The sequence below is a fragment of the Bos grunniens genome, chromosome 11 (assembly GCF_055505025.1).
Source record: "Bos grunniens cultivar Pamir isolate PY7600 chromosome 11, Bosgru_T2T1.0, whole genome shotgun sequence".
In the NCBI taxonomy this organism is placed as follows: Eukaryota; Metazoa; Chordata; class Mammalia; order Artiodactyla; family Bovidae; genus Bos; species Bos grunniens.
In genome coordinates, this window is record NC_141175.1 from 38,554,249 (window position 1) to 38,582,221 (window position 27,973).

General features: G+C 41.2%; 1 protein-coding gene and 1 long non-coding RNA gene across 10 annotated transcripts in view; one reads left to right on the plus strand and one right to left on the minus strand.

Moving 5' to 3' along the window:
• Nucleotides 1-25,136, minus strand: part of LOC147362946 (uncharacterized) — a 104,747-nt gene extending 79,611 nt beyond the window's left edge. For all 3 annotated transcript variants that reach the window (XR_015135842.1, XR_015135843.1, XR_015135841.1), the window contains exons 1-2: nt 25,015-25,136; nt 24,304-24,381 (exon numbers count right to left, since the gene is read on the minus strand). This is a non-coding gene — a long non-coding RNA (uncharacterized LOC147362946). The remainder of the gene's footprint in view (nt 1-24,303; nt 24,382-25,014) is intronic.
• The window catches only part of LCLAT1 (lysocardiolipin acyltransferase 1), a 286,102-nt gene that overhangs the window by 251,773 nt on the left and 6,356 nt on the right, over nt 1-27,973 (plus strand). For 6 of the 7 annotated variants that reach the window (XM_086323625.1, XM_086323626.1, XM_086323624.1 and 3 more), the window contains one exon: nt 22,974-26,996. The exons of the other annotated variant lie outside the window; for it this stretch is intronic. In XM_086323625.1, the coding sequence (XP_086179751.1) occupies nt 22,974-23,476 (503 nt within the window). In that variant the 3' untranslated portion in view covers nt 23,477-26,996. Of the gene's footprint in view, nt 1-22,973; nt 26,997-27,973 lie in introns of those variants that run through there. 7 annotated transcript variants of the gene reach the window in all.

Here is a 27,973-nt window from a genome sequence, read left to right on the forward strand (position 1 = left end):
AGAAAGCTCTCAGTATTCCATTCCAGAATTTCAGGAAAGAATTTTACTTTAAAAGTAGCGTTATGTATTTAACGTTGTCGAATATGCCATAAGCCAGAAAATATTCATCTGGGGATTTGAAGGGAGTGAGAGGGGGAATGTCAGCCTCACTCAGCTCTCTACACCTGTAAGGGGCGCCTACACACGGTGAATAGACCCCCAGCTTCCTGGCCTTGTGACAGCCTGGAGATGTCCTCATGTTCCTAGGTTTGCATCCTCGACCTACTGTTACTGCCCCACACACATGATCTTGAGTCCCAGTATATCACCTGAAATCTATTATTATCTCAAGTTGCCCAATAACCTGTGAAGAATACCAGTGCTTTAAAAAAAATATAAAGCAGTGTTTGCACAAATGGAGGTGGAGAATACCCGAAGCACAGCACGTCTGGGACTTAGCAAGGAGTGTCTGATGCTCACAGCACAGAAGCATAAATCTCCGTCTGCCTTCTCTCCTCTGGTGTGGAGGATCATTCATCACAGTTACTGTACAGCAGCAAGCCCCAGCCACCACCTCCTCCCTCCCCCCGCCGTGCCCCTTCCTCCTGCAGGCCGTTAGCAAAGGCTCTATTCTTGGGTGCTCTTCCTGCCAGAAGTGTTCCAGAGAGGGAAGCTTTGCTCAGTTTCCCTCTTTCTGCTCACTCAGTGTATTCAGTAAATAGCTATTTCATCGAGCATATTGAAGAAGCACTGGAGATAAGTCAGTGAGTAAAAGCAACAAAAATACTACTCCCCTCTGGTGCTTTCATTTTAGCAGCAGAAAAACAGGCAATACACAAGTAAGTAAAAACAAATATAGTTCGTCCAATAGTAAGCCTACAGAGGAAAAATAAATCTGGGAAGAGGAAAGCCTGCCATCTTAAGTAGGGTCCTTGGGGCCCCCTGAAAAGGTAAATTTGGGGGAAGAACATCTCAGGTAGAGGAACAGCTCGGGTCCCGGAATGGGACTGTGACTAGTGTGTTCAAAGGAGAACACAGAACTCATTGTGGCTGGAGCAGTGAGTCTGGTGGGCAGCAGAATAAAATGAGTGCTGAAGGGTAACGGGCTGTTGGGTGAGTGTAGGCTTTGGGCGTTTTCTCTGAGTGAAATGGGGTGAGGAAACCAAGGTGGGTTATAATGACTAACATTCTGAAAGGATGACTCTGGTTGCTGTGCTGAAAAGAATCTGTAGAAGGGACGGTGGTCAAACAGAGAAACCAATTAGATATTTGCAGTAATCGGGTGGGAGGTGGTAGCTTGAGAGAAAGTTTGGGGAGGTGGCCAGAACTGGCTGGACTCTGGATCTATTTTAGGTAGAGCCAATAGGACCTTATGATGGAATGCATGTGGAGTATGAGAGAGAGGAAGCAAGGATGACTCAAGGTTCTTGGCCTGGAGGAAGGACAGCTACCTTCCTCCTTGAGACAGACATGGTGGGAAGCAAGACTGTGTTAAACTTGAGATTCTAATAGGCATCCAAAGAGAGAAGTGAAGTTAGTAGTCAGATACGTGAGTCTGAAGGGAGAGAGGCAGGCTGGAGGTACAGATTTGGGAGGCATCAGCACATAAGCTTTAAGACTGAAAGAGATCACCTAGGGAATGAGTGCAGATAAACTAAAGTAAAATAAAGACTTGGCACTGATCAGTGAGTCTGGAAAAGCAGCGAGAAATTAATAAGGGCAGGGAGCAAGGTGAAATAGTTTTTCAAGGAGGTGGGGAATCACTGGAGTTGGTTTTGTTGAAGGTCACTGATGACTCTGGAGAGCAGTTTTGGCAAAGCTTAATGGGCACGGGTTCAAGAGAAAGATGAGACTGAAGATGGTGAGTGTAGACAACTCAAGACGTTGAGCTGCATGGGTGAGGACAGAAGTGAGCAGTAGCCAGGGGACATGTGTTAATAGGGGAGGATGGGAGGAATTACATGCATGTTGATCCGCAAGACAGGAGTGATTGATTATAGCTGGAGAAATGTCATCATCAGAATCACTAGATTAGACAGGATGAATAGAGACACAGGTGGAGGGACAGGCCCTAAGTAGGAGTGTGGGCAGGTCATCTGTGTAAAGAAGAGAAAGCAAAGTATATGTATGGACTTACCTGCAAGTAGGTGGGTAGATGCAGTGGTAAGAGCTTGTAGAAGTTTCTCAGGAGTTGTTTTCTTAGAGAAATCGGATGAGACTGAGGGATGATGAAGTGTAGTGGAGGTTTGAAAGAAAAACAGAGGCATGAAATACTCAAATCCGGGTGGTTGGGACACAGAACAGACTAAAGAAACCAGTGTGGTTACCGAGCAGTGCTGAGGGCCAACTTTCAGCTAATAATCATGAATTTACCAAGGACCCTCACTAGCCTCCAATCCCAGTAAACAAACAACAACAACAAAAAATCAAATACTCCTGTCAAAGCATGTACCCATCCAACAGGCTCAAGTGAGTGTCTGGGCAAGGAGGAGGCAGCAGACAAAAAACCTCCAGCAGGCAGAGAGGTTATGTAAATGAGTGAAGTGAAAGGAGGTATAAAATCTTAGGAACTGAGCCCGCAAATTCCATTTCACTTACTTGCTTTACGAAGCTATGGAGGAAAAGTTGTACCAGGAAAAGGTAAGTTATCATCGGGAGGACTAAATCAGATTTCTTCCTGGTTTTATGTCTCAAGACTGGTTGAATGGTTAAGAAATCTATTCATATCATATAATCAGTCAATAGATCAGCCTGTGTAAAGTACTGTAATGAGACCCTTCCCCATTGAGTAAAGGCGAGGAGGGCACTAGATTCCAGGGCAGGAGCCTCTGGACGCACAGAGTGACCACCTCCCCATCAGCCTGACCTGGCCTTGTCATTGGCCACTGTGTGTGAATAATTCAAAGCTAAGCAAAGTAATCTTGATGCCAGGGTCACGTATTCTGTGGCACTGACAGAGTGCTGCTGTTGAGTTGCTGTGGTATGTGAGAAGACTGGTGCTCCGTTTTGGATGGTGGTGGAGAAAGTATTTGGTGGAGGGCAGTGGTAGGGGCGGCTGGGGGGAGAGGGAGGTTACAATGGGTATGTTAAACCAGTTCCCAAATGTTTCATAAGTTTCTATGTCCTAGTGTTGATTAAAAGCAGAAATATATCCTCCAAAATCTGAACTATTAGAACAGATGATATACTGTCTCAGTATTGAAGGGTGCAATGGTGTCTGTGTGTGTGTGTACATGTGCGCACACAAGCTTTGTTTGATAATACTGAAGCCCTGCCGTGCTACCACTGTGGTAATCTAATCAGAGGGCTCTGCTTCTAAAATATTGATCGCAAGACACATGGTCTCCCACTTTATTGTTATCTTTATTCTTTGTCAATCCTAATTGAATTATTTGCAACTGCTCCAAAAGTATGTTGATTCAATCCTTTTCCTTTCTAGATGGTTAAGCAAGAAAACATTTGAGTATTATTTGTGACCCTGAAAGAAATTAGGATGGTAGAAGTTTTAAAATGTCATGTTGCACTTAACATAATTTTTTAATTAGGGAATTATATTAGCCAAGAAAGGAAAAACTTGTGCAAAACAATAATGCAAAACTTATGAATATGTCAGTGTTTATTTGAATAGGAAAATGTTCTGTTTCCAATAAAATGCTAAAACCAAAAAAAATCATTAAAAATTAGTGCATGTGAATAAATTTTGGACTTGTTTCAAACTTTAAATACTCTGTTTTCTAACATTTTAGTTTGATGAGAATCCAACCAGTGTAAATAATGCTATATTTGGATTATAGCAGATACTACAAATTTGTTTTATTGTATCTCTTACATATTACTTTAGAGTACATATTTGATAAGCTTTCAAAAATAACAACTTTTAGAGGTACAATTTATTTGCTTTAAAGTGCAAGTACATTTTAAATGTACAGTTAGATGCATTTTGAGAAATGCAGTCATATAACTACTGCTACAGTCAAAATACAGAGTATTTCATTATCCCTAAAAGTTCTCTTAGGACCCCATTTGCCATGAAACCTCTTCCTTGAACCCACAGCCTCTACAAACTGCTGATCTGCTTTCTGTCACTATAACTTGGCCTTTTGTAGGTTTTTATATAAATGGAATTAAGCAGTATGTAGTTGACTTTACCTTGCTTCTTTCACTTAGCATAATGCTTTTTAAATTTCGTCCATATTGTTTTACATTATCAGTTTATTCCTTTTTATGGCAGAGTGGTACTCTGCTGTGTGGAATATAACACAATTTTCCCATTCATGGACTGATAGCTATTTGGGTTGCTTACTGTTTAAGAATATTATGTATAACATTGCCATGAACATTTCCATACAGGGATTGACATAGGCTAATGTTTTCCTGGGTAAATACCTAAAAGTGTGATTGCTGGGCCATTGCCGAACTGTCTTTTCCAAAGTGGCTGTACTAAGTTACATTCCCGTCATCAGTGCTGGAGAATTGTTAGGCATCATCATCAAGACTTGTTATTGTCAGCTTTTTCAGTTCTAGCCATTCTGTTAGATATGCAGTGGTAACTCACTGTCGTTTCAGTTTGTATTTCCCTAATAATAAAGACATCAAGCATCTTTTCCTGGATTTACTCGCCTTTCATATACGTTCTTTGGTGATGCCAATTCCATTCTTTTACGTATTCTTGAAAACCCAGCCGTCTTCTTATTACTGAGTTGTAAAAGTTCTTAATATTGGGTTGGCCAAAACGTCCATGAGGTTGTAAGTAAAAATAAGTTTTTTTTCATTTTCATCAAGAATTTTATTGAACAATCTTATTCACTAACAAAATGAACTTTTTGGCCAGCCCAATATTTTAGATTCAAGTCCTTTATCATATATATGGTTTGCAATTATTTTCTCCCAATATGCAGCTTACCTTTTCATTTTCTTAAAATTGTTTTATGGAGAGTCAAGGTGTTTAATTTTGATGAAGTACAATTTCTCCACTGTTTCCTTTCTTATTTTTGCTCTCTGTGACCTAAGAAATTGTTGCCTGATCAGGGTCACAAAGATTTTCTCCTATGTTTCACTATAGAAATGTTACACTTTTGCATTTACATTTACTCCTCTGCTTAGAGCCATCCTTATGTTTTCCAAAGTGTGGCCCTCCAACCCTCTACATCAGATCAGAATCTCCTGCAGTGCCTATTAAAACATAGATTCCTTGATTTCACCCATACACGTTAAATGAGCATCTTGGGAATGAGGTCCAGGACTCCTCATATTCAGCTAGTTCCCCAGGTGACTTAGGCCACTGAAGGCTAATAACCACTGGCACAGCCTCTCTTTCTCAACTAAGGAACAAGTCTCAGCAGTCTGTAGGAATTGCCATAAAATGGTAGCTCTGCATTCTCCATAAGAACCTGTAGCTACTTTCCTCAGATAAATTTAGGAAACAAAGTGTTCATTTTCCGTACAGCTGTCTTTGACAGTTAGGTGACCTTGCTCTTTATTCTCAAAATGCCACTTTATAACTCAAAAGTACAATAAATCTCTAGAAGAAATGTCCTTTCCCAAAATAAAGCCTCAAAAAAGAAGCAATCCTTGACATTCAATATTGCTTAATGTATATTGTATCAGTTTCCTAGGCCGCCATTAAAAAAATCACTACATATTTGATGCCTTAAAAATAAAAAAGATAAGTCTGAAATCTAGGTACTGGCAGAGGCCATACCCTTGCCCAAAGCTCTAAGGGAGAATCTTTCCTAGCCTGCGCTAGCTTGTTGGCTCCTGGCATTCCTTAGCTTGGCTACATAACTCTAGTCCTCCCAGCATCTTTACACGATCCCCTGTTCTGTCTTAAAAGGACATCTTTTAAGGTGCATTTAAAGTCCACCTTAATCCACTGTGGCCTCATCTTAGTCCTTAACCTTAATTACATCTGCGAGAACCTATTTCCCAATAAAGTCATATTCTGAAGTTTTGCTGGACAGTAAATTTTGGGGAAGAGAAAACTCAACCCACTGTGCTGTGTTTAAGTTGCTCAGTGGTGTCTGACTCTTTGAGATCCCATGGACTGTAGCCTGCCTGACTCCTCTTGCCCACAGGGTTTCTCCAGGCAAGAATACTGGAGTGGGTTGTCATGCTTTCTTCCAGGGCATTTCCCAACCCATGGGTCAAACTCAGGTCTCCCACATTGCAGGCAGATTCTTTACCATCTGAGCCACCAGGGAAGCCCAAGAATACTGGAGTGGGTAGCCTATCCCTTCTCCAGGGGAGCTTCCTGACCCAGGAATTGAACAGGGGTCTCCTGGATTGCTGGCTTATTGTTTACTAGCTGAGATACCAGAAAAAGACCATTCAACCCACTACATATACTGATTTACTTCCCTAATTTTTTGTTATTCTTACAGCTCAAGTTTCATAGTAGCTATTCATCCAGATGTTAACTCTCCTTACATTTTTGAATTTAAACAGAAAGTCGAGTTATTACCCAAATGACTTTTTATGCCAATTCGTAGGAGTTGATCCCTGGATGGAAGCACTTTTCTCTACTTCCTGTCTCCTAATGAATATCTTCAAAGAAAGCGTCTGCTCTTTAATACTTTACTTACTGCAGTGTTTCCATCCTGATTCCCCCTCTCTGGCTCACATAAAGCAGCTGTTTAGTCAACAGTTGGGCTAGATCATCAGCACTGACCTCTGCTTGAGGTCTGACTGAGGAAATTTGACAGAGTTAACTAGAAAATGAATTCACCTTAATATCTTCCCCCACCACCCAGTCTCCATTGATGCTTTGGGGAGTATTGTTTTGAGAAGTTTGTCAGCACTGAGGAACTTCTGGTTGATGGTTGAGAAATGTTTAGAAGAATCCTTGATCCTTTCTCATCTTAGGAATAAAATACGCTGAAAAAACAAGTGTTATATAGAACATGCCCTCCCCTGTATCAGCAATTGACTCTTAGGATGCAAGAAAATAAGTTTCCTGCCTGGAAGAAGATACAGCAGGCCACAGCTATTGAAAACCAGGAATTTTAAGTCTATAAATGTAGATAACCACATGTATGGATTCTGCTCATTTACAAAGGTGTAGAATACTTGGATTCGTTTTCAATTTGGTGTAATGTTAGCATGTGTCTTTGAACTTTATCCACAGAAAAAAAGAAAGAGAGGGAGGGAAGGAGGGAGAAAAAGTACAAAAAGGAAAAAAAAGTACTAAAAGAAAAAGAGAAAATTGTCACCTCTTTTGGTCAGAAGTATCAATTGTATATGATATTATCGGTATGTCTGCTCTGTTCTTCAAAACACATCTTTCTGAACTGCACAAAGTCCATTTTCTTTTTCTCATTTTGAACTTCAGAAGATACTCTATAAATGCCGTAAGAACAGAGTCTATTGTTCCTTTGTCACATTGGAAGAACCTGAGACTTTTATCCTTCAGCTGAGCTACACACCGTCTGGTTCTTTATCATTTTATTGGAAGAGAAGTCCCAGTCCCATTAGATGATCCTGTCTTCCCTTTTGCGTAAGTGAAGACCTGCATTTGAGACTTCACCATTTGAAATTTTGGATATTTCCTGTGTTGACCCATTTCTTTACTACCACCACTGCACTTTACAGGACTCATTAAAACAAAGTAAAAAGAATGAATAAATGATGACTATTCCTACTAAAAGAGTACAAAAGCCATAAAGTTCCCTAGTAGAATATTTAATTTGGTCATTTAGGAGAACAGAATATTAATGGGTTGTGGAAGAGGGAAGAAGTAGGAAACCCGGCCTTCAGAATAACCTTGTTCAGAAATACCACCTCACACACCTTCCATCAACCAAAAGGACTTTGGGATTGCTAAGCCCCCGCTGTAGAAGGTGTGCAACCATGTTTGGATCTGTCCTGGTTGATGGGGGGAAAAAAACCAGCAAAACCTTGTAGTAAGATCCTCAATCCCCAGTCAGGCGGAGGTCAAGTTTACTGATTGGGAATTTTGATTTCCAAGTGACTGAAAGCAGGTAACTTAATTCTTGGGTCATCTACGTAGAAGACTAGGCAGGAGGTGTAGCATAAACCTAACCTTGAGACCGATCAGTGTGGCTTCCAATGCAGAGCTCAGGGCCACAGAAAGGACAAAATGTGTCACCTGCAGCAGAGACCTTCACTTCTACTCTACCTTCTACCTATTTTTGAAGAAACCAACTTGGTCTCTACCCACTAATAAGATCACATCCCCAACCAAATTAACTTTCCCTCTCAAAGGAGAAAAGGATGAAACTGCGGCAGACTCTGTGTTATGTGCAAAATCACATACACAATAAAGCTGTAGAGTAGTAGTGTTAGGCTTTGATTTGGGGCCATACTTTTTACTAGTTTAAACTGTATTGTTACTATTAATTTTCTAGATTTATAAGATTATAATTTACACACTCCACTGTGGTTTAGGTAACTGCTACAAAGTGGATGGTAGGGTCTAGCTTGTGGTTTGGTGAACCAGTCAATTAAGCTTGTCCTAGAAGGCAATGGCACCCCACTCCAGTGCTCTTGCCTGGAAAATCCCATGGACGGAGGAGCCTGGAAGGCTGCAGTCCATGGGGTCGCTGAGGGTCGGACACGACTGAGCAACTTCACTTTCACTTTCATGCACTGGAGAAGAAAATGGCAACCCACTTCAATGTTCTTGCCTGGAGAATCCCAGGGACGGGGGAGCCTGGCGGGCTGCCGTCCACTGGGTCGCACAGAGTCGGACACGACTGAAGCGACTTAGCAGCAGCAGCAGGAGTATATAGTTAGAACTGGACATGGAACAACAGACTGGTTCCAAATAGGAAAAGGAGTATGTCAAGGCTGTATATTGTCACCCTGCTTATTTAACTTACATGCAGAGTACATCATGAGCAACGCTGGGCTGGAAGAAGCACAAGCTGGAATCAAGATCGCTGGGAGAAATATCAGTAACCTCATATATGCAGATGACACCACCCTTATGGCAGAAAGTGAAGAGGAACTAAAGAGCCTCTTGATGAAAGTGAAAGAGGAGAGTGAAAAATTTGACTTAAAGCTCAACATTCAGAAAACAAAATCATGGCATCTGGTCCTATCCCTTCATGGGAAATAGATGGGGAAACAGTGGAAACAGTGTCAGACTTTATTTTTTGGGCTCTAAAATCACTGCAGATGGTGACTGCAGCCATGAAATTAAAAGACACTCCTTGAAAGGAAAGTTATGACCAACGTATATAGCATATTGAAAAGCAGAGACATTACTTTGCCAACAGAGGTCCATCTAGTCAAGGCTGTGGTTTTTCCAGTGGTCATGTATGGATGTGAGAGTTGGACTGTCAAAAAAGCTGAGTGCCGAAGAATTGATGCTTTTGAACTGTGGTGTTGGAGAAGACTCTTGAGAGTCCCTTGGCCTGCAAGGAGATCCAACCAGTCCATTCTAAAGGAGATCAATCCTGGGTGTTCTTTGGAAGGAATGATACTAAAGCTGAAACTCCAGTACTTTGGCCACCTCATGCAAAGAGTTGACTCATTGGAAAAGACTCTGATGCTGGGAGGGATTGGGGGCAGGAGGAGAAGGGGACGACAGAGGATGAGATGGCTGGATGGCATCACCAACTCGATGGACGTGAGTTTGAGTGAACTCCGGGAGTTGGTGATGGACAGGGAGGCCTGGCGTGCTGCAATTCATGGAGTCGCAGAGTCGGACACGACTGAGCGACTGAATTGAACTGAACTGAGGAGTATATAACAGAAATGTATACACGATCTAATCATTTATACTTTGTATAAAACTACAGCAAGACTGTTAATCAGAATATGTGAATGATATACTTGAGAATAATACAGTGCAAGACTAGAGGAAAACACCAGGATCTTTCATTTTTGTGGAACTGACGCCCTTACTAAGTACTGCCTTTACAGACTGGCTGACAGATATGTTTTGTTTCTTCGAGCCCTCCAAGGAAGCATTATTCCCAGATTGCAGGTGAGGAGCCTGAGGCCCAGGGAGGTTAAGTAGCTTGTTCAAGGTCACATGGCTAATAAGACTGTGCCTGGGTACAAACCAGGTCAGTCTGGTTCTGCACCTACTGTTCTTAATGTGCAGTTCATAGAAGGTAGAACGGCATAGTGGAAAGGCTTTGTAATCAGCCACAATGATTTCTACTAACTGATCTTCAACAAGTGACACTTCTTTGTGCCTCAGTTTCCACAACTGCTAAAGAGGGATACCACCACAAAAGTGTTGTCCTGATAAATGCCACAAGGGAAGGGTCTTCCTTTTGTCCACCAGTATATCCCAAATGCCTACAGCTTTTGGTCCTACTGTTGAATCAGTTATGCCTGGCACTTAGTAAGCACTCAATACATGGATAAAAGAGTCTGATGGTCCATGGAGTCTCAAAGAGTCAGACACAACTGAGCGACTTAAGCACATACACACATAATACATAGTAATGTCCAAGTGCATCATTAGGCATCTTCAATCCTAACCTCAGAGCACAGAGACTATAATAATGTGTTGTGTCCGATCTCATTTAATTCAAACACTAGCAAATTAGTAGAGTATGCATATGCTAACATTTCTGATCTTTTAATCCAGTATTGATTCATGTCCATGGGCTTTGGAACATCTAAACAAATTTGTTGAATCCAACAGTATGATAAATTATATTGCTCTTGTTTTTTTTTTGCATTGAATTTTGAATGCCTTCTCTAAACATTCTAGCACATGTTTTTTTGTTTTTTAAAGAATAATGAAAACAAAGAGTATGAAGTTTTGAAAGAATAGGCAAAATAAGTCTGTGTCATCAAAAACACAATCTACAGATGCACCAGTGTAAGTAGCAGTTATGCTTAGTAGATCCTGGGAATGAAAACAGTTTGAAACTAGAACTCGTCCTTTTCCCATCATAGCACGGTGTGGTTTTATCCCTCGCTGTCTATGTTTGCTCTGTAAATTCTATACTAAAATCCTGAGGGCTAAGGAGACCCAGCGCATGAGCTACATTGGCTGCCTGTAAAATTAGCACCCATGCTCTTTGTCCTTAGTACATAGCAAGAAGAGCTTGCATTCTGTTCAAAATAGACTGACTAATGATATTTTACAATTTTTGAACCAAACACAAATTTTCACTAATCAGATTTGAAGCACAAAGTATAGTATATATGTACATGGATCCGCTACTGTGGTTTTTTTTATTAATATATTATCTCATGTGTAGACTGACATTGTTAGAGTTGTTTTAATCTCTTCTGTATTTGTGATTTTGCTTCGTTTGCTATCTGTGATCTGAAATACGTATGCTCTCTTTCCCCCTTAATCTCCTTCATAGAGTTTAATCTTTTATTCATCAAATACCTAGTTTTTGCATTTGTTTATTCTTTGACTATTTATTTTTGGTGAATTTTGCTAGAATGCTAAAATGTTTAGGGAAGGCTTTCAAAATTTAACTATATCCCATTGATTCTCTTTTTCATTCTTGATAAAGCATTCATAATAAAAATTATTAAAAAACAGAAGTTATTTAAATGTAGTACTATGTTTCCAAAACTCAACAGTATCTGATATGCTAAAGCATTTAAACCCACATTTTAGTTAATGTCAGATCTGTGCTTTTTATTATTAAGCAAATGCTAGTGAAAGCACTGAGAAAAGACCGTAAAGATGAGAAAATTGAACATAAAGCTATGTTTTTGCTGCTGATAGAAAATCTAGAAAGTCAGAGTCTAGTAAAAATCAACTAGACTTAATTTTATGATGTTAAGATGGCTACAAATAAGATAAATATACACAAACAATTGACTTTCTGTATTCTAAACAGAGAAAAACAATAGAATGGTAAAGACTAGAAATCTCTTCAAGAAAATTGGAAATATCAAGGGAACATTACATACAAGGACGGGCACAATAAAGGACAGAAATGGCAAGGACCTAACAGAAGCAGAAGAGATTTAAGAAGAGGTGGCAAGAATACACAGAACTATACAAAAAGCATCTCAGGAACCAATATAACCATGATGGTGTGGTCGCTCACCTAGAGCCAGACATCCTGAAGTGTGAAATCAAGTGGGCCTTAGGAAGCATTACTGTAAGCAATGTAAGTAGAAGTGATGGAATTCCAGCTGAGCTATTTCAAATCCTAAAAGATGATGCTGTTAAACTGCTGCACTCAATATGCCAGCAAATTTGGAAAACTCAGCAGTGGCTGCAGGACTGGAAAAGGTCAGTTTTCATTCCAATCCCAAAGAAAGGCAATGCCAAAGAAGTGCGTGAACCGAGAACTTCATGATGTACAAGCTGGATTTAGAAAAGGCAGAGGAACCAGAGATCAAATTGCCAGCATCCGCTCGATCATAAAAAAAAAAAAAAGGCAAGAGAATTCCAGAAAAACATCTGCTTCATTGACTAAAGCCTTGAACTGTGTGGAACACAACAATCTGTGGGAAATTCTTAAAGAGATGGGAATACCAGACCGTCTCACCTGCCTCCTGAGGAGCCTGTGTGCAGGTCAAGAAGCAACAGTTGGAACCAGACATGGAAACAAAAAACTGATTCAAAATTGGAAAAGGAGTATGACAAGGCTGTTTGTTGTCACCCTGCTTATTTAACTTCTGTGGAGAGTACATCATGTGACATGTCCGGCTAGATGTATCACAGGCTGGAATCAAGATTGCCAGGAGAAATAGCAACAATCTCAGATATACAGATGATACCACTGTGATAGCAGAAAGTGAAGAGGAACTTAAGAGCCTCTTGATGAGGGTTAAAGAGGAGAGTGAGAAAGCTGGCTTAAAACTCAGCATTCAGAAATCTTAAGATCATGGCATCCGGTCCCACCACATAGAAGGAGAAAATGTGGAAATAGTGACAGATTTTATTTTCTTGACCTCTAAAACCACTGCAGACTGTGACGACTGCCATGAAATTAAAAGATGCTTGTTCCTTGGAAAGTAAGCTATGACAAACTTAGACAACATATATTAAAAAGCAGAGACATCACTCTGCTGACAAGGTCCATATAGTCAGAGCTACGGTTTTTCCAGCAGTCATGCATGGATGTGAGAGTTGGACTGTAAAGAAAGCTGAGCACCGAAGAATTGATGCTTTTGAACTGTGGTGCTGGAAAAGATCTTGAGAGTCACCTGGACTGCAAGGAGATCCAACCAGTCAATCCTACAGGAAGTCAACCCTGAATATTCTTTGGAAGGACTGATGCTGAAACTGAAACTCCAATACTTTGGCCACCTGATGTGAAGAGCCAACTCATTGGAAAAGAACCTGATGCTGGGAAAGACTGAGGGCAGGAGGAGGGGGCAGTAGAGGATGAGATGGTTAGAGAGAGTAACCCACTCAATGGACATGAGTTTGAGCAAACTCCGGGAGATAGTGAAGGACACAGAAGTTCAGCTTGCTACAGTCCTTGGGGTCACAAAGAGTCGGACAGGACTTAATGACTGAACAACAAGCAGTGATTGCCTAAAAGCATGAAGTAGGAACATATATCCCATCCACAGTAGTCCAAAGAATTATGAAATTATTTAGGAATAAATTTTAAAGAAAGTCACAAAAGTTTTGTTAAGAAACCTGAAGTCGTGTTGGAAGATAAACTAAGATTTAAGACAATGGAAATACATTTTTCTTGAAAAAACAATATAAAAGCATCAGTTCTTTTAAAGTTCAGTTCAGTTGCTCAGTCATGTTCAACTCTTTGCAACCCCATGGACTGCAACAGGCCAGGCTTCCCTTTCCTTCAACTCCCAGAGCTTGCTCAAATTCATGTCCATTGAGTCAGTGATACCATCCAATCATCCCATCCTCTGTCGTCCCCTTCTCCTCCTGCCTTCAATCTTTCTCAGCATCAGGGTCTTTTTCAATGAGTCAGTTCTTCACATCAGGTAGCCAAAGTACTGGGGTTTCAGTTTCAGCATCAGTCCTTCCCATGAATATTCAGGACTTATTTCCTTTAGGATGGACTGGTTGGATCTCCTTGCAGTCCAAGGGACTCTCAAGAGTCTTCTCCAACACCACAGCTCAAAAGCATCAATTCTGCAGCGCTCAGCTTTCTTTATAGTCCAACTCTCACTTTTGAAAGAAAGACCATTTCTTTCAAAAGTATAATGTAAATATAATGCAAATGCAATTTCAGGATAAGTTGAGAGGGGGGTGGTTTTTTGTGTTAGAATTGTGTGTGTTAATTTGCTTCAGTTGTGTCCAACCCTTTGAGACCCTATGGACTGTAGCCCACCAGACTCCTCTGTCTATGGGGATTCTCCAGGAAAGAATACTGGAGTTGGTTGTCATGCCCTCCTCCAGGGGATCTTCCCAACCCAAGGATTGCACTCCTGTCTCTTAAGTCCCCTTAATTGGCAGGGTTATTTACCTGGTTGCTCTTAAATTTATATTGCAAAATAGGTGCTAGCAGGAGCCCAATACAGTGTGAAAAAGAAAGATTTGCTTTATTACATATTATGTAACTAAGGAAAGGAATAAACACAGCTCATTGGAGCAAAAGAGAGAAAGGAGACTGGATAGCTGTATATTTGAGAATCTAATATATGACCAAGTGGTATTTCAAAATAGTAGAAAAAAGAGTTATTTAATAAAGGATGCTAGAAAAACAAATGTCTTGAAAGAAAGTAAAGGTGGGTTATAAAATTAAATGAAAAATGTTTTTTCATCTTGTAGAAAACTACAAAGTATACAAACAGTCTAGGGGCCGGAAAGACAAAAGATAGGAATCTAAAAGCTATAACAGAAAAAATAATGAACTTGTATAGACACAGACACCCACACATATTGAAAGCATGCCATAAATAATAGCAACAGATAACGGATTTATAAAACTGTTTGCAACAAAGGATACAGAGTATTAATAATCCATGGTAGAGAACAAGTTTTGCGAATTGACTAGAAAAGACGTAAAGCTACATTTCATAGACGGCAACAAAATAAACCCATCAGTGACCAGGGAAGCACGAGTGTCAGATGACCAACACTGGTATAAAAGATTTAAAGCATGTATAAAGAGGTCTTACAAATCCGTAAGATAACAAATCACTGAATCCCAAAACCTATAGGGAAAACCCTAGAGTATGTACCCAGTGTTACGTTGTTTTATCTAACCAAAGACATACAAATTAAAACAAAAATGACATATTTTGGCAACTTTCTAAAAGTAGCAATTGCAAGCATTAGTAGCATGAAAAAGAAAGCACCATCATACATTTCTTGTGTGTTTTTATTAAACTGACCTTTCTGGGGGTCAGTTTCCCATATGAGGGAAAAACCTATTCATATTCTTTGATCCAGCAAGTTAAATTACTGGAATTTACCGTATAAAATCTTTATTATTAGTTACAAAGATACCTGTTTAAATATTGATGTTTAATATTATGTGAAAACAAATATCTGATAAAGTAATTTTTAATGTTGTATACACATCTATAAAATGATATTTTAGAAAATTATAGTGGCATGAGTGGAAAGTACACGTAACAGTTATAAAACAGTATATACAGTATGATCTCATTTTTGAAAGTTTCTGAATCTTTTTTTGAGGCACATGTTTTATATACATGTGTGCATATGAGTGTATGTACGTCTGTCTGTCCTCAGCAAGTGCTATACTGTTATTCATATCTCGCCTTAATGATCTTCTAATGCACCAATATTGTTGAATTATGGAAAATGTCAACAGGTTCCCATTGTACCTAGAAAATAAAACTTGTTTTGAAGTTCTGTCAGAAGATAGAGATTTGTAATTGAACAGATTCATGCATTTACACAGAAAACAAAAAGTTCAACAGATTTAGGACAAGAAAGTGAAAATATGTCTCCCTAAAATTGTAGGTAAGAGCTGAATTCCTGGATAAGCATGATTATTCACAGGGATACCATTTTTAGTGTCATCTTTCAGCTGAAGGTTGCTTTTTAAGTGCAGAATGGTTCTTTCTTAGAAAAAGAGTAGACACTAACTTCAGCTTATTAAAAACTGTAACAGCAACCTGGGACAAGAGACCAGTGATCCTAGAGCACATGTCATCAGCTTCTAATTCTAAATGCCATCAGAGGATTCAGTTTCTATGCTGAGTTTAAAATGTCCAAGAGATGAGTTATTAGGTTGGAAAAGAAAATGTATCAGGAGATAAATTGGGACCTTGATGCACTTGGCTTGATATGCTTGGACTTACCTGGAGAGCCAAGGTCAGCCCCTGAATGACTTTACTGCTCTACCGGGGAGAGGAGTGGACAGAATATTAGACAGTAGACCTCAGTGTCTCTACAAGAGACTTGTCTGTCTCCCAAAGAAAGAGGAAATCTAGAGGAAAATGGAAGGTAATGGATAGCAGCCTAAACCAAGCAGGTGCTGTCAGTGATCTTCCCACGTGGAGCAATAACAGAGTTTGAGCACACACCTGCCAAGCCCTTCTGTAGGCCTCCTGCAGTCTTGTTCCCAACTGATCTTCACAAAACCCTATGAGGGTCGCTACTGTTTTCATTTGCATTTACAGATGAGGCTTCTTGTGAACTTGCCAAGTCATAGAGCTGATAAGAGGCAGGGCTGGAAGCCTCCTGACACCACCTTTTGTTCCATATGCATCCAATTTGTACAAGGAAAAATGAATAATGTTCCTAGGAGGGAACAGTAATGTTTTCTCTAACAAAATGCTACTGTTTGAGCCTTAATACTAGTTGGTTTTAAGTGATTCATGCATGCCCCATTATTTTGAAGCTGAAAGATTTCTTCTTTATTGGTATTTTTTGTCTAAATATATCCAAATCTGTCCATTCAAAGCTGTTCTTCAAAGTGTACTGACTAGTGTCAGTCTGTCATGCTTATTTTTAGCCATGTACTATTCAGTATCAAAGTGGCACAGTGAATGACTGCTTAGTTACTAACTCCCACTTTTATCCTGTTTTTTTTTCAATCTAATAAAGTAGTGCACAAAACCAGTGACCTCAGCATTTTAACACAAACGCATCTTAGACGACAAGCTGCTTTATTGAAAACTCTCCAATACATATAGGTAGATTTATGGATCTAGATCTAATAGAAAGTGTGTGTATAATTTTTTAAAAGCAGGCATTAAAATTAAATTCTAAATTTTTGTATATTTTGTATACATTTGATTATGGTATAGGGAAAGAAAAAACACTTCAGTTGTTATCAACTTCATTAAAGTTGTCCAACTCTTTGTGACCCCATGACTATCCAGTCCATGGAATTCTCCAGGACAGAAAACTGAAATAAGTAGCCTTTCCCTTCTCCAGCAGAGAAGGCAATGGCACCCCACTTCAGTACTCTTGCCTGGAAAATCCCATGGACGGAGGAGCCCGTTAGGCTGTAGTCCATGGGGTCGCTAGGAGTCAGACACTTCCCTTTTCACTTTTCACTTTCATGCATTGGAGAAGGAAATGGCAACCCACTCCAGTGTTCTTGCCTGGAGAATCCCAGGGACGGGGGAGCCTGGTGGGCTGCCGTCTCTGGGGTCGAACAGAGTCGGACACAACTGAAGCGACTTAGCAGCTGCAGCAGCAGCCCTTCTTCAGGGGATCTTCACAACCCAGGGATCGAACCCAGGTCTCCCGCACTGCTGGCAGATTCTTTACCATCTGAGCCACCAGGGAAGCCCAAGAATACTGGAGTGGGTAGCCTATCCCTTCTCCAGCGGGTCTTCCTGACCCAGAAATTGAATCGGGGTCATCTGCATTGCAGGCAGATTCTTTACCAGCTGAGCTATAGGAGAAGCCCCATTAAAGATCACTTTGGATTAAAATAGAAATAAAAATAACATTTCTATTGTTCTGCCACTGAACTATATAATTGAATCTGGGCAAAATGGGATTTCTTCTCTTGGCTCTTTCATTTTAAACATACAGATGTGTAAAGACTTGGCCCTCCCCCATTCCTGGTGAGTAGAGCTCTGCGGATAATCATCGGCTCCCTTGCTATTCGGGGAGAACCGCTCTTCTGCATAGGACACTCGTGAAGTCCAGGCATGCCTTTTAAACTTCTATTGGTTAAACACAACTGAAGTATTAAGAATTCCCCCAGTCTCAGTCTGAGACTAAAAATTAAGACTTGGAATATCAAGCAAGTGCTTTTTGTGTTCTAGAGAACAAACATCTCTGGACCCAGCTGAGTGTTGTTCTTCAAACAGAATGGTTGCTTTTCAAAATTATACTGAAGTATGAAACTGTCCAGTAGACACAGCATCAGAAACAGAGCAGATCCATTTTCTAAGCCCCATGTAGGCAGAGAGCATCTAGCCCAGATGGAGCATCTAGATTTTTAATTTAAACTGTCTAAAAAGCAATAGTCTTCTAAAAATGGCTTTTACTGATGGCAACCAACCATCATGATTCACATACTAAAAAGTCTCTTGTTCTCATACCAGAAAATTTAAAGGTAGTGTAACTTCTTTGTCATTGCAGGAACTTATCTCAATCTATTATGCATTATTTTAGCTATTATAAATTGGTAAATGAAATAAAGGCACATCTCAACTTTTGACTATCCATTTCATTATTATCACTTATATACGAACCAAGCTCTGCAAGCCTGCCCGCCCCTGGGAGGAAGATGCCTTGTCTGGTAGTAAGGACTCCCCTGGGCTAGAGGCCCCAGGGCAGGAGGTCTTGAACAAATGGTGTGAAAAGTAATCTCTTTTCTTAGCAGTATTATGTTGATAGAACTCAACATAATTAAAATAATATCTTAGTAGTATTTTAAATACTATTAAATATAAATAGCATTTAAATACTATTATAATACTATTTTAATAATGTTGAGTTCTATCATTCCACAGCTCTAAATTCCAAACAAGCAACTTATAGAAACTTCTGGAATATTGCCTTTTTGTAAGGTGATCTCCCAACACCCTCATCCAAGATTGTTGTAATTCTTTCAGAACCAAGAATTCACAGAACCAAGTTGCAAAAAGATCCAGTGGAGGAAGTTAGTCTCATTAACTGAATATAGAAGTTGTAGTGGATGCTAACATTTAAGAACTTCCCATGTGCCAGTCTTATGCAAAGAGCCTTGTGTATAAAAGTTCACTGAATTGTTTACACAGCCTCATGCAGAAGGCATGATAATTCCCTCCTATATCTTTAGATGAGAAGATAGATAGACTATAGATATTGGTAAAATATGTGTTTTTTTAAGTGCAGGGCAGTATGTTAGTTACTAAGGTTCTAAGGAGTCAAAGACATGGTCCTGCCCTTAAGATTCTTGTTTTCCTGGGACACTGGGTTCTCGTGAGCTTCTCATACTGTCCTGCAGGATGGCGGGTGAATGCCCAAATGAGCACATCAAAACATATGTCTTAAGCACTCACTGCAGGCAAGACCACTTGGCCTGAATACATACGGAAACTCTTCTTAGAACCCTTAGAATTTGAGCTGGTCATTGAATAAAGCTGAGATAAAATATTTCAGGGAAAGAGTCTGAAATATTTGAGGCAGAGCAGTGTCCTTGGCCACTTTGTGAAATAATAGTTTGAACATTTGTCTTATGTGGAAGACATGCGGTCTGTAATTGGTGTCTTCAGGGCCCAGAAGAGCAGTGCCCTGGACAGCGGTTTAAAGAAGATGCTTGAATGCAGTATTTCCCCCACTATCCATGCTGGCATCTGTGGACTCAGTTCAGTTCAGTCCCTCAGTCGTGTCCAGCTCTTTGCGACCCCATGAACCGCAGCACGCCAGGCCTCCCTGTCCATCACCAACTCCCGGAGCTTGCCCAAACTCATGTTCATTGAGTCGGTGATGCCATCCAACCATCTCATCCTCTGTCGTCCCCTTCTCCTGCCCTCAATCTTTCCCACCATCAGGGTCTTTTCAAATGAGTCAGCTCTTCGCATCAGGTGGCCAAAGTATTGGAGTTTCAGCTTCAATATCAGTCCTTCCAATAAACACCCAAGACTGATTTCCTTTAGGATGGACTGGTTGGATCTCCTTGCTGTCCAAAGGACTCTCAAGAGTCTTCTCCAATACCACAGTTCAAAAGCATCAATTCTTCAGAGCTCAGCTTTCTTTATAGTCCAACTCTCACATCCATACCTGACCACTGGAAAAACCATAGCCTTGACTAGATGGACCTTTGTTGACAAAGTAATGTCTCTGCTTTTTACTCAAAGCTAAATTCACATTAGAGCCCAACATGCTAACGATATGATTCAGTAACAGCCACAGCAGCTAACATTTGTTGAGCGCTTACTACATATCAGATCCTGTTTTGTGTTTTTACTTATCTCATTTATTCCTCACAACAACCCTATGAGGTAATTTATAGATCTAGGAACTAATAAATAAGCCACAGAGATGAATTCATTCACTTACTATGAAGCAGAGCTAGGATTTGAACCCAAGCAGTCTGCCTCCACAGCCCTCGTGCTCTGCACTACAATAAATCTAGAAATTTTTTCACAGAACATTTCTGTAAATGGTACCATCTCTGTCCCCAAACTTGCTGTATTTTGAGCAGACACTTGTCTGCATGTACACACACACCTCCTACCTTACAGATTGCTAAGAGGAATGCAGAAAGGGGCATCTTCAGTTTCTTACTACTATATAGTATGTATTCTATATACTTTGCTACCAATTTGTGTTAATAAATTGGATTATGGAGTATGGTTCTGGTTGGTGGGCATCGATGAACAGGCTCTGAGGTCTGCAGGTAGAGGAGGCACTAAAACATTAAACTCACTTGTCAAGGAAAAGTTTGATCAATACAGAGCAGGGTAATCATGATTAATGTTGAATTGACAAAAGGTTGATCAATTTGTAATGCAGGTGAGGTTAACAGGTAAGACATATTACCATCTTGGTGGATGTATCGTGCTCACTGTACCATTGAGAATTGGTCTTTGGGTGCTTGACCAGACAGCCTTCCTTCCTGTGGATAGGTTCCTGCTACAGCCCACTAGGTGGGAGTCAACCAGCCTTTTCTCAAACAGTGGACACATCACCTCTTGACAGCCGTTAAAAACCATCTTCCTGTGGTTCCTCACCACAGGACCCGTTTCCCTCCTCTGAAGCCGAACAGGCCTGGCCTTTTTTCTCCCAGGCCACCAGGTATGAGTGCACTGGAGTTGCCTCCACCAACCTTTCATTGCCTCCTCTGCCGCCAGGTAAACAGCGCACAGCGTCCCGAAAGGACTTCCCTCCAGTTCTGAGTGTAAACCTTGTTGATACGGGTATTCTCATTTCTTATGACATAGCTCTTAAGGGCTGAGTATTTTATAAGATAGTTCTGAAACCAGATTGAAACCTAGTCCTTTCCCTAAAGTAAATCACAGAGGAGAGGAGACTGACTGCCAACATTACAGAGAAATTGAGCACAACCTAATGGTTCAGGAGGAAGGGGAAACATGGTGATATTATGGTGGGGAATTTGCTTCATATCTTTGTTGTTCTTAAGACTGAGGTAAAATTTGGAGTGAGTGAAACTGCACAGATCTTAAATGTACCATTTCATGGAATCCAAACTCTTAATCAAGATACAGAATGTCTCTGCCCCCGCCCCCGAGAATTTCCTCATGCTCCCTTCCCACCAGTCCCCACCCCCACAGGCAACTACGGTTCTGATTTCCACCACAGGTTAATTTTGCCTACATCATAGAGTCCTGTGATGAATCAAGAGTTCACATCAAAAGTCTGTCACTGAAGATAACTTGGTACGGAAGAAAGCAACATTCAGAGATTATGCATCAACACGCTGTGTGTCCTTGGGCCAAAAACTTAACCTTCCTGGGCCTCTTACAGGATTCCATGGGTGATCCTCTTGATTCTTTAAAGATGGCACTCTGGTCACATTTCTAATCTCAGAGATTCCCTCTTCCCTCAGTCCATTCAAGAACCCCAAACAGAAATAAACCTGGGCTCATTCCACCCCCTCCAGTTGAGCACTCTGTCAGGTCAGTCCTTCCTTGTGATTTGTTTTAACACGCCACTTCCTTTAGTCCCTACCTCCTCTTCATTTCTTGCCTTGTGATGACCAAACTACTCTTCCAACCTCTTTGCCCCTGGTCCTCTCCAAACTATTCTTGTTACTGCTCTCAAGCTAGCCCCTGGTCCTCTCCAAACTATTCTTGTTACTGCTCTCAAGCTAACCCCTGCTCAGATGAAACATTCTGGTTCCTTGTCTATTTAAAATCCTTAAGAGGTTCTCTACCACTTAAGGTGCTTCTCTGTCACCTACAGGCTTGAGTTCTCATTCTCAGTGTTGACAGTGAGGGCCTTCACTGAATGCCTCCAGCCTGGTTTAGTGCCTTCAGCCCTCCAGTGCTCTCTGCTGGGAGGTTCACCTGCCATGGCTCCCCTTTAGGAGACTCTGCTTGCCCGTCTCCCTGATTCTGCTGTGAGCTCTGGAGTGAAATTAGGGATTGGCATTTTTTGGTTCACTTCTCCATCTCCAACACCTGGCATATGACTTTGCTGAAAACACTTAACCGCGCAGTATCTAAACAATGAAATTTTTAAGGATGATGGCATACTAAATCAGGGTCTCATTCAGTCTCTGAATTCGACTTCACAAAATCATGGAAGTTTTCAGGTGTGTCTGACCACTGTATCAACTCTGACACGGAGTTTTTCTTTCCAATAGCCTTTGTAGTGATGTTGGGTCAAAAGTAAGAAAGTTTTTTATTTGGAGAGAGGATGTCTATTGATAGGAGATCTCTAAACAGTGAATCCTGTTGGTGGAGAAGAGCTGTGTTCTTTAATTCCTATCTCAAATCTAATTTAAGGTGCTTATTTATTTAATTCTTGAATGGCAGATTCCTATTTCTAGGAACAAAGATAATTTCTTTCTAAAGGTCTTTGTGGTAATTAACAAGCAGATAAAAAACTAAGTGACTGGTAAATATTGACGCAAGAGCCCAGGAACACAGGTATTTATAGCCCTTGTTTGTTCATCTTGGTTCACTCTGTACTGATTTTTTTTCCCCTGCTTTCAGTGTGAATCAGCATTGTTGTCCAGATGGATCTTTACTCCATCTGTATTTTTATCTTTTCCAAAACCTAGGTAAGAACCTTGATGCCGTCCATGACATCACGGTGGCGTACCCTCACAACATTCCCCAGACGGAGAAGCACCTCCTCCTCGGGGACTTTCCCAAGGAGATCCACTTCCACGTCCACCGGTACCCCGTGAACACCCTCCCCGAGTCGAAGGAGGACCTCCAGCTCTGGTGCCACAAGCGGTGGGAGGAGAAAGAAGAGAGGCTGCGCTCCTTCTATCAAGGGGAGAAGAATTTTTCCTTCACGGGGCAGACGGTCGTTCCTCCTTGCAAGTCAGAGCTCAGGGTCATGGTGGTCAAATTTCTCTCCATCCTCTACTGGACCCTGTTCAGCCCCACAATGTGCCTGTTCATCTACCTGTACAGTCTTGTCCGGTGGTATTTTATCATCATCATTGTCATCTTCGTGCTGCAGGAGAGAATATTTGGTGGACTGGAGATCCTCGAACTTGCATGTTACCGCCTCTTACACAAACAGCCACATTTAAACGCAAAGAAAAATGAGTAAGATGTTTAAGGTTCAGGGCGGAAAAGCCTAGGGCGTATTTCGGAAATGTTCTAAGCCTTTGTAAATGGAGATGCATTTTTGCATGACTGTGTCAAATATTTCTTACAACCGTCATTATTTGTTAAAGATATTTTGCACTTAGTTTTGTGGAACAATATTGCTACACACACGATTTTTTTTTTTTCTTTTTAAATCTCTGAATGTAATTTCAACACTGTGTAGCAGGGAGCGATGGCGGCAAAATTATCGCAGGCCAGAGTATTAGTAAACAATCATCAGGCTGTTAGCAGTCAAGGTACACACAGATCTCACAGGTCGTCCTGCTTCCTGACAGATTCCCCAGAGGCAGAGCTGACGCTCCTGAGCACCAGCCCAGATCCAGTGCTGGCACTTGACTGTGGGGTGAGGGGCCTTCCTCCCAGCTCGCTCTCGGCGCTGTCCCTGCACCCCTTTCTATGCCAATCAAACCCTCGCATCCTTCCTTAAGACCAGAAGACAGAAACCCCTTCTCCTTAAGCCGAACAAACATTTTGATAGGAAGCCCTTCATTATTCATGAAACCTTAGCATTTAGCCTTGCACTGACCGAGACATCAGAAAACCACCGGTGCCCTTTTCTCACGCAGAAAATAAGACCTAGACGAGTCTCAGGGAGCAACCACAGGCTCTCCACTCAGAACCCTTAGTTTAAATTTTTAAAGCTCGGACTTCAAACAATTTAGTTCTTCACTTCTGTGTACCTTTGCATATTTAGCACTTGTTTCATTACAGCTTGTTGGCAGGTGTCGCTTTTCTGCATTAACAATGGTATACATCAAAGTCACTTACCTTTTTGAGAACAGTCTGGTATTGCCGTCAGAAACTCACTTTTGAAGTTGTGTCTCGGTTGAAATATTTCTTTAAAACCTGCCACAAAAAGGAAGGTTATTGTATTTTCTACATGTGCATATGTGTCTAACCTCTGCCACTAAAAAAACAAAAACACTTGCAGACAGGGCCGTAATGGTTTAACCTAAATTATTCAACCCTTGTAGCCTTGACAAATTTTATTAAAATCAAAATGGTCACAAAAATGAATCCTTTCTTAATGATAGGGATCTCTTTTTTAGTCTCAGGCTTCTTCTTTCACTAGTAAAATTTAAGCCCACTTTTAACCAATTGTTCTCCTAAATATTCCTGTCGTTTGGAGTCAGTGGAAAATCCAGCAAGCCAACAGTACCAATCTCCTTCTGAGGCAAAAGAAAAAAAAAAAAAGCATGTGGTCGAGGTTTCCACTCCACTGGAGCCTTGCAATTACTTTTTAAATTTTATTTATTTATTTTGTCCTAATGGGAATGCTGGTCAGAGTAGCAGAAAAGATGGGGCAATTAAAAGTCTTGTGCTGAACCAGCCTCAAACACTCTTTCTAGCTTGGTATACTCTTGGCACAAGTGCTTTCTCCTTAATGACGTCTTATTTTGCTGGACGGTGATTTCCATCCAGTGAACAGCAGACACAGGCATCGCCAGGAAAGGCAAGCACGCTGTGAGCTGGACTTACCAGGCAGACTCTTCCGGAAGGTCCTGGTTGAGCAGCCCTCTGTCAGCACACCACCCTCACTTGGAGAGTTCTAACTTGTGCCTCTAAGGAAGGCCCAGCCTATTTAACTCCTCCCCCAAGGCTGTTTTCCCTACTGCTGGGGCTTCTGATTTGTTACTACCCACATCTGCTCCAGACCCAGCTCTTCAGTGGTTTTTAAGGTGGTTAGTTTTTTAAACCTTCTCTCCCAACCCCCAGTAAAAGAAGTTTTTAATTTAGGTCTTTCTCAGACTTCTTCTGGCTATATTTGGAAACTAGAAATAGTTTAGCAATCAGGATTGCCTTTGTCCTGGGTGAGAGAGAGAGGCCGCACTTTCTACCCTACAGGTGTTTGTAATGTAGGCGGTTAACCCTTCCTCCAAGCTTCTCATGGCTCCTCTGGCTTTAATGGCAGGTCCTCTTTAACCCTCTGAGACCTGTAAAGGGGGAACTCTTCCTTTTTAAAACATGATTTCTTTTGGTCTTAAAAAAAATACAAACATATTTTATGATAAAATGCAAGCTCCTTTTTTAGTGCCCAGAACTCATAAGCCCAGAAACTGAGACATTGTACTTGCTCTAAGACTTAGAAATGGTAACTTTAAAAAGAAAAAAGTTGCCTTTTGGGGTGTTTTTTCTGTGTGTTTGGGAGGGTGTGTTTTGTTTGTGTTTTTTAGGGGGGGCGGGGAGGGGGTTGCAATAAGGCTTCTTTTAAAATTGTAATTATTTGTTTTCCTACCCAACTTTTTCTTCTCTTCTTTAAAGAAATATATGGTCCATGGTTTGGACTCTAAAACGGATAGCAAGTAGAGATTAGTAGTAGTGTCAAGTAGAGGTTAATGCAGCTTCGGTCCTGCTTGGCCCAGGAAGGAGCCCCTCCCCACCTGCCACCCTCATTCTGGACTCAGCAGCCCCTTGTCTGGCTGCATATGGGCCCTCGCCTTCATCTTAAAGCCCTTTCAGTCCATCAAAAGTAAACTCAGTGGAGTTTGAAATATTTACAGTGCTGTGTGTCCACTTGTCACATCGTTCCCATTCGGAAACGTTTTCAATACAGCGAGTGTGGTTTATTACACTTAAAATAGGAACCTACAAGGAAGGGCACTGATGAGGCTGCAAGTTTTCCCACCAGGCCTCTCTGATGAAACAAGCCAAAGGAATTGTAAAATTCAGGGGAAGAACATGGTGGAAGACCGAAAGAAAAATAAACGTCAGAGCCCATAATTTAAAGCTCTTCGTAAAATCCTCTCCTTGTTTGTCATGCTACTAAAACACAGCTTCCTCTTGAGTCACTTTGAAATGAGTTACGTCCACAGCCCCAGGTCAGACGTTGTTGACCGTCGGCAGCCGAGACTCCAGGGAGACGTTCCCATCTCACCCGGACTTCAAGCGCCTGGCCGTGCTGCCCTTGTGCACTTTTATAACAGAGACTAATGGAGGGAGCCTGTTGGTATTAAATTGTTTACATTTCTTTATATAAATAATGTGCTTTCAGTGCCTTAGTTACAGGTCCCTTTCTTTTTCCTGTTCCAAGAATCCTGCAGTGTGTCTCTTAGGTAAAAGTCTCTCTGCTATTCACTGGGAGAAACATGGTTTATAGAACACTGGTCCCTGTGGGCAGTACTACTTTATGATGACATCTGGAAAAGAGAACTTGATGCTGAGGGCAGCGGTTGCCTCAGGGCTGTGATTTATGTTGTAGAGAACAAAGATGCTCTTGTCACATGATGAGCTTCAGATTAGATATGGCCCTAAAGTTGTCTTGTGCCAACCTTATATTCTTATTTCAGAAGAGAAATCTTGGTTTTGGTAATTCACTTTTTAAAAAAGATCATTATGTGCAAAACACTAGGTTTTAAAAATAACTCACAGAATGGCCTTAGTTTTCAATGTTCACTGGTATGTTTGTGAGTTGTGGTCTCTAGTATCCATCCCAGAATAAAGTGGAATGAATTCAAAGCGTTTACATGTGTGTTGGACTTCTCTTCGTGCAGGGATGACTGACTGGGTGCCATGTTGTTACAGGCTCACTGTGTGTCCTGTTGGGGAAGAGCTGATCAGTTAGGACTCTCTTTCACAGATGTTTGAAACAAAATGCCAGAGCAAAAAGGGGATATAATGCCTTCATTCTTGAAAAAGTCCAGGGGCCACAGCCGAATTCAGGGCTCAGTGAATGTCCTCAGAACATTCTCTTCCTCCATCTCTCAGTTCAGCCTGAAGGGAATGTGGTCATTCCACAAGAATAGGGGTCAATGGGAAATATCCACCTCAGCAGCTGTAAGAGGCAAGTGGGACTCTACTCATTGCTCCTCCACTGTCAGGGAGTCTGGAACTAGGGAGACAAACCTTTTACCAAAGCCTGACAAGTGCATAAAAACATACTTGGCCAACGGACACAAAAGTTGTGGGACTTAAGGGTAGCAGAATATGCCCACCCCAATATAGGCATATAGGAGCTCAGGGCATGCTACCCCAAATAGACCACGTTGGTATGTTGATTATTTTCAGTTGTAGGAACTTGAAAAATAGCAAATACAGGGAAGGGCTGTCTCTAACTCCCCTTTTCTACCTAAAGAGATCCTCTGAAAGGAACTCAGTCTCCATAAATGCCCTCCCTGGCAGTTTGATCAAACTGACTGACTTGTCACAGGAGAGGAGAGAACACACCCACACGCTTTGTCACAAAAGGCCATACTCCCCACCCCCCACCACCCCCATCCATTCCAAGGTCCCATTCATCTTTCCTGATCACCATTCACTCTCCCCTTTCAATTAAGTGGTATTTCAGCCTGGATTCTAAGCCACCTCAGGGAGTTACTCAGTTTTCCCTGGGTATCTCCATGAATACAGGAGGGATGATACATGCTAATCAGTTTTTGATTATTCTCCTCTTGTTAATCTGTCTTATATTTCAAGAACCCAGAAGGATAGAAGGAAAATG